Raw genomic sequence first — 15,474 nt, 5'->3', positions numbered from 1 at the left:
ACACTGCATATATTATACTTTTTTAAAAAAGAGAGTGAGAGAGATTAACTAAGGGAGGGGTGGGACATGTCTCTTTTTTTCTTTTACTGAATAAAGATTTTTTTTTAAGTTTTTGGTTTTGGCACACTCTGCATTTGGCCAGAAAACAGGTGCGCATTAAAACATCAAAAGCACTGTTGCAGTGTGTTCAATTTCTGGCCAGCTTCTGCCTCACACATCTTTATGTGCAGGTATATGTCACAGCAGGAGTAATCTATTAAGGAGGGGAAGGGATGAGGCTGGGCACAAGATGTCTTAAAATACACTAACTACACCCGCTTACAGTTAGTCTTCACCTTGAAATGTTGCTACAGCACCATGTAAGGACAACATGGGGAACAACCCACGGTGAGTTTTGAAAGAGCCAGAACTAAAGTGGAATAATTTCACTCTACTTCCTCCATCTGTCAGGAATGTATGTATATGCATCTCACAGCCAAATTAGCTCCCTTACCTTCACTTTCCTGCAAAGATTTAGCAGTGTAAAATTCGCGTTCTTATTGCTAGAAGTACCATTCTAAGGGCTCAGGCTTTAACCTCAAGCCAGTGCAGTTATTTTAGTAGTAGTAGAAGTATTTTTAAATCCAGAGCTACTGATGATTATAGCATCAAAAGTGCTTTATAGACGGGACCAGAAACACTTGTACAAGGAAAAGAGGTAAAGTGGCATAAAAAGATTGTTAGAGTCAAAGAAAAGCAAGGGCAAAGAAGCAAGTAATTATTCCTGCCAAGTTTTTATTGTGAGGGGATGACAAAGGGATGCTGTAAAGAAGGAAGGGAAAGATGAATAGGGCTCAGAGCAGTGGTTTCCACACTATTAACCATGGAGCCCTCTTTGGGGGATATCCAGAACACTCACAACACTTTCCCTGGGGGAAGGAGGGTGATTAGGAAAGCTTGTTTCAGTGATCCTCTCTCATCTGTAGAACCTGAAAGGTTGGAGAACCCCAAACAGCATTGCTTGGCACTCTGTAAATGCCTAAGAAAGTCAGACATGGGGTGTAAAAGCGAAAGAGCATGTCTTAAGGGGGAACTCTGAAGAGACAGAATATATTCATAGGAATGATCTGCCAGACTGGAAATATGTCACATGAACAATCCTCCAACCCAACAGCTAAAAACATCAGAAAGGGACCCAGAAATTTAAAAAAAAATATTTGCAAGGTGGTGACATCCATAGCAAATCTTAATAATCTTTACTTACAACTCCTCTTGGAGTTTCAATTTAATATAAATCTATACAATGAACAAACTAAGAGGGGATGAGTAGGATCCATGCAAACCACAGTCCAGGAGGTTGGGTCAGTGAAGGAAATGTCATACATCCAAATTATGGTTCTTCCAGCCAATGGAGTGCTGGGGTGCAGAATGCCTGGGGCATCTGAGTGGGGGGTGGAATGAGGTGTGGTGCCTACATAAGCCTCCTAGGATTGCTGGGGGAGGGTGGAGAGTTTTCTACTCTTGTACAAAAGTTGTAGCTTGTACTGACTGGTACTCTAGCTAGAGTTAAACTCATTTTGACGTGCCCCCGTTAGGATATGCAGCACCCCTCTAGTAATGCTAGGCTACCCCTCAATCTTCCCCACGCTCTCCCAAGCAGCTGCATTATGTCTGCCTCTTGTTCCCATGAGGTGCCCATGAAGGGGAAGCCATATTTTGGCTTGTATTGCATAAATACTTATAAACAACTTGGCAAAATCCACTTAGGCTAAGAAGTCAATTGATGGACTGGTACACTGCCCTACTCTCCACTCTTTCTGCTTTGCAAAAGTTGCTGCAAAGCTAAAGACAGGGATGGGGGAGAAATTCAAGCATAGAGACAAAGTCACAGTGAGGAAATTGTCCTTAAGCCTCCTAACCAGCTAGTAACTTATTCCCTCCTTTTTGTCTATGGTGAGCAAGGCCTACAAAGGATAATAACTTTAGAACATCAGATTTTAGAAACCTTTAGAAAAATATCTATTTGTGCAAGTAAAGGTTGCACCTGTAATTACATGGGAGATGATCAAGCTGTTTCTGATCTTGGCTACATTACAGGTACAATCTTTACGTTAAGCTGAACTATACTTGAACAAGTGCTTCAGTGCTCTAGGAACACGGGTTTCTTCTTCAGTGTTGGACATGAATATCTTCTGCTTTTTCTACTTTCTTCTGGACTTAACCTATGCACTGGGCTATTGGAAGAAATTCTTGCTCTCCCACATGTCTTGCTCTACCAGTACCATAGTACTGTTTGCTTTGATGGAATATAGTTTGGTATTCATGGCTCTAAAAACCATTGAGACTTCACTATCACAGAGCAACTGGTAGTGCCTTATCTGTCTTCTGATTCACTGGAGTTCTGTCTTTGGACAATGGAATAGATCCTTCTCATTGTAACATGTGATAATTCCAAAGCTGTCTTCAGTCCTGTCACCAAGGACTGCACAGTAATACCAACCACAGGAGATGCTGAGAAGCTCCTTACATGTCATAAATAGAAGCACTGGGATTATCATGAATAAACTAAACCATAAATACCACCAGTTCCATACTGCTCACACTTTATGAATGGAAACTCCCTCTGTTGCTGAATATCAGATCAAGTATTTAGTAAGCTGTAAAACACGAAGAATTCTTTTGTTTGGGCAGTACAAATCCATAGATAGACAAGCAATACCAAGATATCAGTGCATGGTCAAATATGAAGTGCTTTTTGGTGAAGAGATCACTTGTTCTGATGATTATTAAATACATAGAAATAAAGGGTATGAAATATGCCATAAACAGTAGGTAAAAAATACTTAAGGAGTGGTGTTACGTCTTTTAGCTGCCAAGACACAAATTCATGCTTTCAGGTTCTTGTGTTTTTCTTGCAACATCTAAAGCAAAGTTATATTCTATGAAAAGAACAATATCCTGACCTTTCAGGGGATGGGCTTGGTGATCTACTAGGTCTCTTCTATCTCGAACTTCTGTGAGTTTAGCATCAGTTACACCATCAGCTGCTTCAGGGGGAAACTTTGAACTCAGATTTAGCAAATACTTGAATGAGGGAATAATGTTTTGACCCTTTTAGTTTTTAAATGTGTTTATTTGTACTTAAAAGTGTATGTATGACAGTTGCTTCTTGCACAGAACAGCTACTGAAGTCAAGAAGAGAGTGCAGCATAAACTTAACACTTGTTAAGTTGGCCACAGTGTGGCTCTTCTAACATTTAATGTAACTATAGGAAATGCGTACTGTACACTACAGCCCTAATCCTACAAACCTGCACATCCATCACTTTACCTCCATGAATAAAGTGTTGACAGGACTGGGATCTGGCAAGTCAGTGCGGGATCTGTTTGTGTACTTGAGGCAAACATAGATCCATATTCTGTTACTTGATTTGGGATTGCCAGTCTTTTCCCCCCTGCCCCAAACATTTCTGTTCTTCTTTAAAAGAGAGTTCTTCATTTGTAATTAATTTAAATTAAACCCTTTTGTAAAATGTATGTGTATCAGTGCCGTAATAATCAGGGTATGTTTGGCATTACATAGGAAATTAGGATCTAATCCTGTAAGGTGCTGAGTGCCCTCCACTCCCAAAGAAGTCAGTGAGAGCTGGTGGTGTTGAGCAGCTCAACTCTAAGATTCTAAGTATATTTTTTAAAAGTTTTGTTCCCCCCATATCAGCCCAACCATAAATTGACTAATCTGGGAAATAAAAAAGACAAATTTGTATTTATCTCACTGGAAAACATACGTTGTATTTTCTGCTATTTAAAGCCAAGGGGTCAGGGAGGGAGTTATCTGCAGTGACATGAACTGAAATATATGTTGATTGTGAAAATAGAAAGATGGAAAATACAGCGTACCTTGCCAATTATGTGCCATGACTAACATTACTTCACATCTCTATAGAGATCATAATTCATAGCTAGTAAAATGGAGAGCAGAACTCATCCTCTGACTACTTATCTCGGTCTGCCTTTTTGAGAGCAAGAGAGCGCGCACGGGCTTGATTCTTAAAGTAGCATGTGTAATTAATTTTAAAAGGCAGCTTTAAAAATTAAAGTATGACCATTTTTCCAGTTAAGGGCCTAAACCTGGATGCTGAGAGCTCCCAATAATTCTGCTGACTTGAAATGAAGTTGAGGATGCCAAATTAAAAATTCTTAGCTCACCAGTTTAAAGAAATAGGGTGAATTGTATTTAAAAAGGTAAGCAGGAAATATTTCCCATCTTCAGAGGCTTTAGTTATTGCCCATTTATCAGTCTACATTTTATGATGTTTCATCAACACAGATTAATAATATGAAATTCTGAAATGGGATACAAACAGGTATATTCCATTTCAAAAGCAAATCCTATTTTAAGTGTATAAAATAGTTACTCAAGGCACAGATATTGTAAAATCAGACCTATCATTCGGTATTTCAGAAGATATGGATCGTCCCTTTTATATATCTTCACTTCTTATACGACACTGTGTCAAAATGTGTTTTATGTAGTTATATTTTCTTTCAGAAAAACCCTATATAGTGACCCTGCAATAGGCATTTAGTTATTCTACATTCTAATGTAATGTAATCTTTTTGTTTCTCTAAAACATGTACTCACAAGATACATTTGAAGGCAGGTATGAGAGCCTTCTGATGTGAATTCCAACTAATGTGACCTTGGGGCAATGTTTTTATCTTACTGTGATAGTCACAGCCTAGAAAGATTGACTCTTTGGCATAAAGCAACATGCTGGTTTTTAGATATATTATGCCAGATTTTCAGCCTCACCTCTGTTTTTGCAGGAACAGTTTTTTGTCTGGTGAATAACTAAGCCTGCATTACTGCATATGCAAATCTTTAATCAATCACTGGTTGCATTTGGAAAAAGTAAGGTCTGTATTGTATTAATGGCACAATACCAAACAGAAACCTTTTGCTAAGATGGCAGCTTTGCCTGTTTGTTTCCTTGGGCAAATATCTTCTCTCTGACTATAAAAACTAATTTAATTTTAACCTACTTTCCTTCTGCAAATCATTTTATTGTGATCTCCTAGGCCTAATATTTGCTCTTTGGAATTCAAAAAATCAAAAATTTTAAAGCCTGTCCCATGAAATTACCCTGGAATTGAATACCAAAAAATGTTGGTCCAAAGACGTGATAGAAAAATAATTCTGATGAAATGATATAATTGAAAATGCATTTCTAATCTGAAAAGTGACTAAAGATGGTAATTTTTTTTACTGGACAGATGTGTGTTTACTGCAAGTCAGATCTGTACACATTAGTGACAAAATAAGTGTTACTACGTTTTTCTCCTGCTACCTCAGGTATGGGAAAATGAGCTGAATTCTTTTCACTTTTGTGCATCTACAAAACAATTGTTTAATAAATTCCAATTACAAGGCTAGCTAGTTACACTGCAAGCCCATGGAAGATAAGAGGGTTACACTGGTATTACAGAGGGCATAATTTGGCCTTCAGAATATTTGTCATTCATGGGGAAGTGTGAGAATGGAAGACTCCACTTTCACTCAGACCACTCCAAGAAGTTTCTCTCCCATTACTATCATGAGACTATGTGGAATGTAAATCACTCAGTGAACAAGAGTTAAGGATGTTGCTGGAAGAGAAGCATGGTCTGTTGGTCTGAGAATGTAAGTAGGTAGGAGCTAATAACTCCTAACACCTTGTCCCCTCTATGAACCTGCATAGATCACTTAACTTCTTTGACTGAGATTCTCCCTAAGTTAAAAGTATTGCACAAAGTGCAAATCAGTGCTGAATTTGGCCGATTGTAATGCACATGGGCCAGATTCTGTTCACGTCATTCACATGGGTAGTCCCTTTGACTTCAGTTGCACTACTCACATGAGTAGTATGTGCAGGATAAAGGTCTGTGGAACGTAACTTTCCACATTATAGTGAGCCTCCCTCCCCTCACCCCACGCCCACACACACTAAGGCTGCACATACATTCCCCAAAATGTGTCCTCATTTGTTGAGCTCTGCCAGTGGTACCAATGTTGTCAGCTGCAGCGTAAGCAGGACTCAGCTATTTATCAGTCTCTTCTAATCATCCCTGCCTACTAAAGCTGCACTATTGACTGTACCAGCAATCAATCCAAGGTCCCATTTTTGCTAGCATAGGCAAGGCCAAGAGGATTGTCCATCACGATGGAAGTTATGAGTTAACAATGAGTTAATTTAACAATGTTTGGCAGATGTGTCACTCAGGATATTCTTGCTTTTGTTGTACAATGTACGTCTTCATTATTTTTAGGTTTTTTAACATTCAAATCTGCAGTGAGATCCTTTTGTCTAAAGTTGACTTTTTTAGTCTCAGGCACATGCATGGCAATAGTGTCTCATGTGTTTTCTGTGTAATCGGATCATCGTGTCCTCTCTCCAAAGGTTGTGTTCAATGTTTTTCACAGGCAATGTCTCAGTGAGGGGAGTCTCCACAGACTTGCCTTGAAATTACTTTTAGTTTTGCTGTGTCACGTTATGGCAGAGTCATAGGGTCTTAATAGACTTGTGTTGAAGTTCTTCCTGTTTAATGTCTGTCACAGAATCTTCAAAGACCTTCACTGAAGTTGGTTTTAGTTTTGCCAGGTTTCTATTGACTTGCATTGAATTTGCTTTCAACTTTGTCTTGTCACATTGCAAAGGCACAACTGTATCATAGTGTCATTAAGGTAATCAGAAACAGAAACATCTTTTTCCTTGTGTCTTGCATCATCACATCAGCTTGATACTCTCATATTCTGGGTGCAGTTAATCGCCACAGGAACTAGGAGTCAGGGCTCAGTTGTTTGAGAGATTAACACTCTGTTCGTGTCCTGTCATAGCTATGGCAATTAGCAGGTTCACGTTTGCTCTGTGCATGGTATTACATCCTCTGGGTTGGTCTGCTGAGTATTCAGTGGAAACCCCTCAGGGTTTAATTTGCTCTTTCAGAGTTCCATGAAAGCCCAAACTGGAGCTTCATGTTGTTGCAAAAGACGCATCTGCATGGTCAGGCCTTTGGATCCTCTCTGACACTTCATTTGAATAGATGTGAGCAGAATCCTTGGGCTGTCTTACTCTGAAGACTTTATGGCTTTGGTGATGGAAAGTCCCAAAATGCTGAAGTGTGGACATCGTTATGCATTTGTTAATTTAAAAAACACTCATAACTGAATCACCACATCACCTGCACTGTTATTGACATTATCATTACCAATTGTTATGACCAGATATCCATATTCAAATATCAGTAAAGTCTTGCTCTTGAAGGACAAACTACTGTATACTGTATAACACTAGAAATGAAATATATGCAGTAAATGGGATGAAGACTCACTGTGAATATATTTGGGAACCCAGTACCTGAACAGAAATATGCCATGTTGATAGTGAATAAATTTAAGTGGTCACTAGCTATAATCCTTTGTCCAAAACTATCCTTGAAAAACAGATTAGCAAAGTTATATGTGACTTCTCAAAAAAAGTTTACAAATAATAATATCTAGCTCTTATGTGGTGCTTTTCATTCATAGACCTCAATGATCTTAACAAAGGAGGTCAAAATCTTTATCCATATTTTACAGATGGATAAAGTGAATCAGAGAGAAGGGGACATGACTTGCCCAGTGTTACCCAGCAGATCAATGGCAGAGTTAGGATTAGAACCCAGATCTCCTGAGTCACAGTCCAGAATCAACAAAAGAAAGAAAATTAAACTTGTATCAGTTTGGTTACACTTGCACAATATCAGAATTCAGACTACCAAGTAAAGACAAAAGTAATAAAATAATGATATCCCAGGAGTCAGATTGATAATAAAACTGTATCTGATGTCATAAAAAGATAGGGCTGGAGGCGACCCCAAAAGATCATCTACTCCATCCCCATGCACTGAAGCAGTATCAAATATACTTAGACCATGTCTGACAGGTGTTTGTCTATTCTGTTCTTAATGGGGATTCCACAACTTCCCTTGATAGCCCATTCTAGTACTTAACAGTATTTATAGTTAGGAAGTTTTTTCCTAATCTCTAACCTAAATCTCCCTTGCTGCAGTTTAAGATGATTATTTCTTGTCCCACCTATACACATAGAGGGCAGTTGATTACATCCTCTTTATAATAGCCCTTAATATATTTGAAGACCTCAAAAGGTCCCCTCTCTCTCTCTTCTTTTCTCAAGATTAAACATATCCAGTTTTTTTAAGCTTTCCTTATAGGTAAGGTTTTCTAAACCTTTTATCACTTTCGTTGCTCTCCTCTGGACTGTTTCCAATTTGTCCACATCTTTCTTAAAGCTTGGTACCCAAAACCGAACATAATAATCCATTCGAACCTTACCAGCACTGAGTAGAGTGGAACAATTACCTTCCATGTCTTACTCCTCTTAATACACTCTAGCATGATATTAGCCTTTTTCACCACTACATCACATTGTTGACTCTCATCCACTATAACCCCCAGATCCTTCTCAGCAGTACTACTGACTAGCCAGTCATACACACTTTGTATTTGTGCATTTAATTTTTCCTTCCTAAGTGCAGTACTTTGCACTTGTCTTTACTGAAGTTCATCTTGTTGATTTCAGACCAATTTGTCAAGGTCATTTTGAATTCTAATCCTTTCCTCCAAAGTGATTACAATTCCTCCCTGCATGGTGTCATCCACAAATGTTATAAGCATACTCTCCACCTCATTTATTCAAGTCATTAATGAAAATATTGAATAGTAACCATTGATGACTACTTGAGTATGGTCTTTCAACCAGTTGTTCACCCACCGTATAGTATTTTCATCTAGATGACGTTTCCCTAATTTTCTTGTGAATATTGTGTGATAATATGTCAAACGCCTTACTAAAATCAAGATATATCACTGCTTCCCCACATTAGTTAGGCCAGTAACCCTGTCAAAGAAGGAACTTAGGTTGGTTTATTATTATTTGTTCTTGACAAATCCATGTTGGCTATCGCCCTATTATCCTCTAGATGCACAGTAATTGATTGTTCAATAATTTGTTCCAGTATCTTTCCAGATATTGACGTTAGGGTGACGAGATCTATAGTTCCTGAGGTCTTCTTTGTTTCCCTTTTTTAAAGATAGGTACTAAGTATAGAACAGTCTAGTATGCATGACTATGCAGTTGTCAAGGTAACCTATTATCATAGATTTACACACACAACTCCAGTTAGCATAGGAGTTGTATGGCTGAATCGGCACAGACTGATAGAATTTCTTTTGGGGTACTTTGTATGGTATTAGTACACATATACGCCCATGTTGTAATCACTGAATGATGCATTTCAACAAGTTACATTACAGTCTTTTTGAATTTGCATCCTAATCTTAGTACAGGCACCACAATGCCACTTTAAAGTCACATGGCACTCAACTAATAGAGAAGGCAGAATGATGTCATGCGGTCAAATGATTTTATTGCAAATTGCAGTTGTGGGATCCTGCCTACTTCCAAGATAACAATCTTAAAGATTCAACCATACTGAGAAACATCATCAGTGTTCACATGTTAACTAATATTTTAGTACCTTTTACACTTGTAGCATTCTAATGGCAATCTGGAGTAATCGTGTGAAAGGAATAAGAAAGTAGAGATCTACAGCTACTACTCATATAGAAAAATATAGTAATGAAAAATATTTTGAAGATTAATATTCAATTGCATTGTAATTAGTGCATTGGTTACCATATGGGAGATATTTTAGATTTAACATTTCATATTGCATGTGTCATTCCTGTCCCCACTGCCAGTATTTATGATAACAAATCTGAGACTTTCTCTTTTATCTTATCTTAGTTGTGGGCATTAAATCTGGCCTTTGTATTTACTAGGTATAGGATTTGCCCTTCTTAACACAGTGAAATATTAGCTTAGATTATTGTAAATTGTAGTTCCTACTGGTTCTTTACAGGGCTTCGGGAGATGGAAAGAACAGTTGATAAAGGGGAATGGAAAACAGTGAGCAGCTTAGAGAATCCTAGGAACTGAATGATTTTTTCCCCATCTTCTTATAAAATGATATTGTCTGAATCAAATGTGCAAGGGTTTCCACACATGCTGTTACAGACAAGAAACAGAGAAGAACACAAATGGTTACACTAATGTTATTTGCAAAAAGAAAAGGAGTACTTGTGGCACCTTAGAGACTAACCAATTTATTTGAGCATAAGCTTTCGTGATGCTCAAATAAATTGGTTAGTCTCTAAGGTGCCACAAGTACTCCTTTTCTTTTTGCAAATACAGACTAACACAGCTGTTACTCTGAAACCTGTCACTAATGTTATTAATATTTAGTGGCACCCAATAGACCCACTATTTTTCAGTGAGTTAACTCAGCCATAACAGTTTGTACTGAAATCAGACTTGCCATTAAAGATCCCAAGGGTATACTCCTGAGCTCCAAAAAAGCTGCTTTTTTGCATGGGATTGATTGTCTTTCTTACGCACTTTGCGAGCAAGATGCATATAGTGTATTTTGAAATGCAAGTGTAAACATTGTTTAAATCGGAACATAAAACTTATGCATTTTAAGTGAGTTTTGTTCATTATGGTCCACGTTCAATCCTGGTATAAGTTCTGATGGAGCTACACCAGGGATGACTTTGGCCTGATATGTTTGAATACACCTATCTATGTAAACATTATAATGGGTAATTAGATATGAGGTAACACTTCAAAGATGGATCAAATCCACTTCCTTTAATATTGACTTTCTTTAAAAGTACCTAAATATAGCCTACCAGCTAAATCAATTTTGAAAAAAACTGACAGTGTTACCCAACATACCACAATAACTCTGCATGTTTGTTGCTCTTGGGCACACACATTTTCTTTTTACAGATATATATGTAACTGTTGGATTAGAGTGGTCCGATCCTACCAGCCTTCCAAGCAGACCTATGGTTGAGATCAGTCAGACACGTGCCTGCATAAATCAGTGGCCAGAATGAGCCAACTCTATTGAAGCAGTTACAGTTTTCCAGTGTAACGGACACAATTTGAGAAGTATTCACTAATGTTGTATGCCCCAGTCTTTGGGTGACCAATCTGAGACATAGTGCCGGATTTCAGAGGTGTTGAGAGCCCAATGGCCTTCAATAAAAAATCTTCAGACTTTTCCCTGTTTTTGTTCTTGCATAAAACCATGAGCACTGGAAATCACACACACCTACATTTGAGTAATACTAAAACATGTACTTAAACCTGCCTAAGTGAGGAACTTCAGCTATATAGAGGCCAATGCTGCATTCTTTGTGTACCAATCCCAATGACTTTGATAGGTATCTTGGGTGCACAAGGAATGCCATACCGGTATTATAGTTAGGCCATATCCTGCCCTGGTCCACCTGCCCTGGCTGGATTAAGACAAAGTGGGGCCTGAATCCAATCCAACCAAAGGGCTTCACAATGAACCAAAGGCCCTGCACAACAAATCAAAGAGCCCAATACTCCTGGTGTAAAAGTGCCCCTGGCACTCTTGGCTCCTTGCCTTGCCAATGCTACATCTTGCTTCCCAAGTCCCACAGAATACTTTAGCTCTCTATTATGACAGCGTTCCCTCCTGAATCTAAACTCGTTGGGTCCCTGGGCACTGTCACAGTCCAAGGCATAGAACCCCAGATCGGTGGATTCTACTGTCGAACATGGAACTCATAATGGTATCAGTGACCATTTTAAATTGGGAATTGAAAGGTGACTATGGCCCTTAAGGCTGAAATTTTATCCTTAACTCTTCTCACTGTTCCCAAGTATGACATGATCAACAAACACAAAGAAGCCCTCAGGTGCCATAAGTTCTACAATACTAGGTCTGAAGACAGTGTTTCCCCCTTCCTTAGAAATTTCCTCACATCTAAATTTGTATTTTTATTGATGCTATTTGAGTGCAATTTTAAAATGTAGCTTCAGCTGTTAGTACAAAAAAACCCCAACATGTATGACTGAGAGAGATGAGCCCAAATTGGAAAATCAGATTAGAACCCCTTTGACTGTGGATGTGGTTCAGACTTGAATGCCCAGATATTAACTGCATCTAAGGTCTGGGTTGGGTTGAATTCTAAACTGGCAGGTGTGTGTTTTCTGATTCTGTTTTCGAAGGAACCAATCTCTCACCAAATAAACAGTTAGCTTTCTTGAGCTTACTGGTCTAAATAAAAAGAAAAGGAGTATTGTGGCACCTTAGAGACTAACAAATTTATTTGAGCATAAGCTTTCGTGAGCTACAGCTCACTTCATCTGATGTAGCTCACCAAAGCTTATGCTCAAATAAATTTGTTAGTCGCTAAGGTGCCACAAGTACTCCTTTTCTTTTTGTGAATACAGACTAACACGGCTGCTACTCTGAAAACTGGTCTAAATAGTCCACCCTTTGGGGCTGATCTCTAAAGAGAATGGCTCATGAGCTTTGTGTGTAGAGTCCAAAACCTAGCTTCTCTTCAATACCCTGTCTCCCAACAAAACCCCTAACCAGATCCAAATCTCCAAGTCCTGTTGTGTGTTGTACATACATGAAAAAAGGCACAGGGCACAGGCTTTACAAGTATAGGACTGTGGGATATTTAGAGGAAGATGGCTTATTTGTTATATAAGTGCTTTTTTAGAGTATTTGGGAGGGTTTCACTAGATATCCTATAGGGAAAATTCACAGATATCTATTTTGGTAATCCTAGAGAAGGGGGCAGGTGAAAATACACTAAAGGGACTGATCCTGCACTGGCTGGCACAGACTGGGTGCCCTGGCAGGTCTTTCCCAGCCCTAGCATGTATGATTCTGTGACATTTTGATGTGTACCAAACCCTTTTTGCTAACCTTTTGGTGGACTTCAGGTCCAAACCTTGCAATAACCAGTAAAGAGGTAACATACCCACTTTCAGCTCTTTTCCGAAGACCGTCCTTTCCCCCAAGGCAGAGCAATTCCAGCGTCCATTTCGGAATTGAAATTGACATTCGTTGATTCCCATTTGAGACCCTTCTCCGATCACTATGATAGCATCGGGTCTGCTCTGACAGATTGCCCTCTGTCTAGGAGCTAAACCCGGGATCTTGTTACAGATGATGCTGGCCCCCAGAGCCACCACAGAGGAAAAACCCCTGGAATGAGAGAAGAAGGGGGAAAGACTCAGAACAAATAAAATTAGTAGCGCAGCTTTCAGAGCCAATCGATTCCTGAGGCGGCAGCCTTCTTACAGGCGCTTTCAGAAGGAGGCATCTTCTCACTTCAAAGCATGTTCTCTGCCTTGAAAGCGCTTTCAACCTAGGATTTCCACATTCACGCGAAAAGAAAAGGAGCACTTGTGGCACCTAAGAGACGAACAACTAACACGGCTGCTACTCTGAAACCTGTCACATTCACGCTGTGACGGTACCTTTAGTGACCTCTCCCCGGAGCAAGCGGTTTTCAGGCCGCTTTGTGTCAGTCAATAGACTGGTGTAAAGGAGATAAAGGGGCTGACCCCCAGCGGAGGACAGAGAAAGCCCCATCCTCTGTAACCCTGCTGGGGTATTCACTAGGCACCGTGCGTTTAAAGCCCTCCCCCGGCTGTTGGCTCATGCCACTGATAGATTACGGCACATACTCCAGCAAAACCAAACCATCATTTTACTCAACCAGCCCCTGGCCAAGACCACCCCAACTTTCTGCTGGGCTTGTTGCCCTCCCCAGGCCGTCCCTTGCGGAGCCTGGGGATAAGACTAGAATAATGACGTTTAAAGGAAAGAGTGGATCAATTTCACGGATATCAGAGCCTCGCCCTCCCCTCCCCCCCCATCATTTTTTTTTCGGTCTATAATTAAAAGAGAGATAAAGAGCGCGTGGGCTTTTGCCATAACGTGACCCAACTTCCTGATTCATAAATTAGAGCGCATGCAACTCTAGGGCCCAGAACAGGCACACGCTCCAAGGGCTGGGGGGTTATCATTATTATCATCGTCATTGTTTTATTAAGCTATTAAATTAGTGCAGTTAGGAAAAATAAAGCGGCCCCTCCCCTCCGATCCTGGGCTGCCGCCCCACTCCCCGCCCTTGCAGAATAACGCCTCTGACTTGGGTGAGGTGTGATGCTAAAAGGTGCTGCTGATCTACAAGTGAGCGGAGCGGGTCTGGCTCCGGATAGCCGGAGCGCTGGCGCGTATTTTATTTCCCGTTGCTTTTAATAAATAAAAGCGCCCACTTTGACCAGTCCAGCAGCTAATGGCAGGGTGACCCATGGCGGCCCTGCGAGATCGCTGTTGCGCGCCCAGGGGACAGGCGCAGGTCCTTATCCCCCCTCAGCAACAGTCCATCAAGTAGTTTGCACCTGGGAAGAGAGGAGATGGTTTCCCCGGAGGTCCCGGGGGAGGAAAGGGTAGGGAGCCGGCGGCCACTCTCGCCGGTGCTCGCTCTCCTGAACGGCTGACAAATGTCCTTTCAGATCCCATTGAAGCGATACTCGCCATGCATGTGAAAGCAGAGTTTGGTTTGATTTCAGGGGATACGGTAGGTACAGAAAGAGCATAAAAATAACCCCAGCACATTGCCATTCCAGTCATGCTTCCGGCACATCACCAATGACTTTCACATTCCCCAGCTCTACACGACACACCAAGAATTCACTGAAAGGCAATAGCATTTCTGCTCTGTCTTTAATAAAAAATAACAACAGTCTTCCAAACTTTCCCAGATAAATATTAACAGGTCTGGACAGGATAGGCAGAGAGAAATCGTTTGTGTGTGGGGTTTTTTTTTTTTTAAGTTACTTACCCAATTTTGATATATACAATCCCTAGGCTCAGAAAGATATGGAAAATCCAACGCCTTGTTTTCCTGTTCATATTCCTTGTTTGCTGTTTTTCAGATCACCATGCAAAAGGATGCCTCTAATGCTATTCGTGCTGGTTAATTTCTCGTTGCCTCAGACAGTGCAGCTCCGGGTCAAGGTAGTGCAGACAAAACAGACAAACCCTCTTGTGATCTGAACAGGCGGTGTGTGTTTGTAAATCCCAAGAGACAAACACCATATCCCTCAGCTGGGTCTCTCTCTCTCTCTCTCTCTCTCTCTCTCTCTCTCTCTCTCTCTCTCTCTCTCTCTCTCACTCACCCACCCTGTGTCTGTCTGTCTCTCTCTCTCTCTCTCTCTCTTTTTCTTTTTATTCCGGATTTGTATGCCTGTCACACGTAATACTTTAGTGCTGGGAATGTATAGGCTGCAGTGATCGCTCTCTGCACGCAGCAGCTCTGGATCTCTCCTCAGGTTCAATGTTACTATCTATCTCTTCTTTTTCCCCCTCTCTTCTTCAGCTACTTGGGCGTGTTCTCCAAAGGAGGGAGTTGTCCAGCCGGGAGGTGGGGGAGTGAGGGGGGAGAAGGGAATAAGAAAGCGCAAACAGACCACCTGCTTGTAAAGAAGCACCACCGATTCTCCTAAGCGGAAGGTGGGTTTCTGCAGTCCTTCCTTAAGTCAAGGA

At 40.5% G+C, this 15,474-nt stretch overlaps 1 protein-coding gene across 1 annotated transcript in view; it reads right to left on the bottom strand.

Moving 5' to 3' along the window:
• The window catches only part of WNT7A (Wnt family member 7A), a 49,349-nt gene extending 34,290 nt beyond the window's left edge, over positions 1-15,059 (bottom strand). Inside the window, exons 1-2 of the mRNA XM_084635651.1 lie at positions 14,771-15,059; positions 12,896-13,122 (exon numbers count right to left, since the gene is read on the bottom strand). Coding sequence (XP_084491777.1) covers positions 12,896-13,122; positions 14,771-14,841 — 298 coding nt within the window. The 5' untranslated portion in view covers positions 14,842-15,059. The remainder of the gene's footprint in view (positions 1-12,895; positions 13,123-14,770) is intronic.
• Positions 15,060-15,474: the final 415 nt, after the last annotated feature.

This window comes from Lepidochelys olivacea (assembly GCF_965140295.1).
Source record: "Lepidochelys olivacea isolate rLepOli2 genome assembly, chromosome: 7".
Classification (NCBI taxonomy): domain Eukaryota; kingdom Metazoa; phylum Chordata; order Testudines; family Cheloniidae; genus Lepidochelys; species Lepidochelys olivacea.
This window is presented reverse-complemented; position numbering and strand designations above follow the sequence as displayed.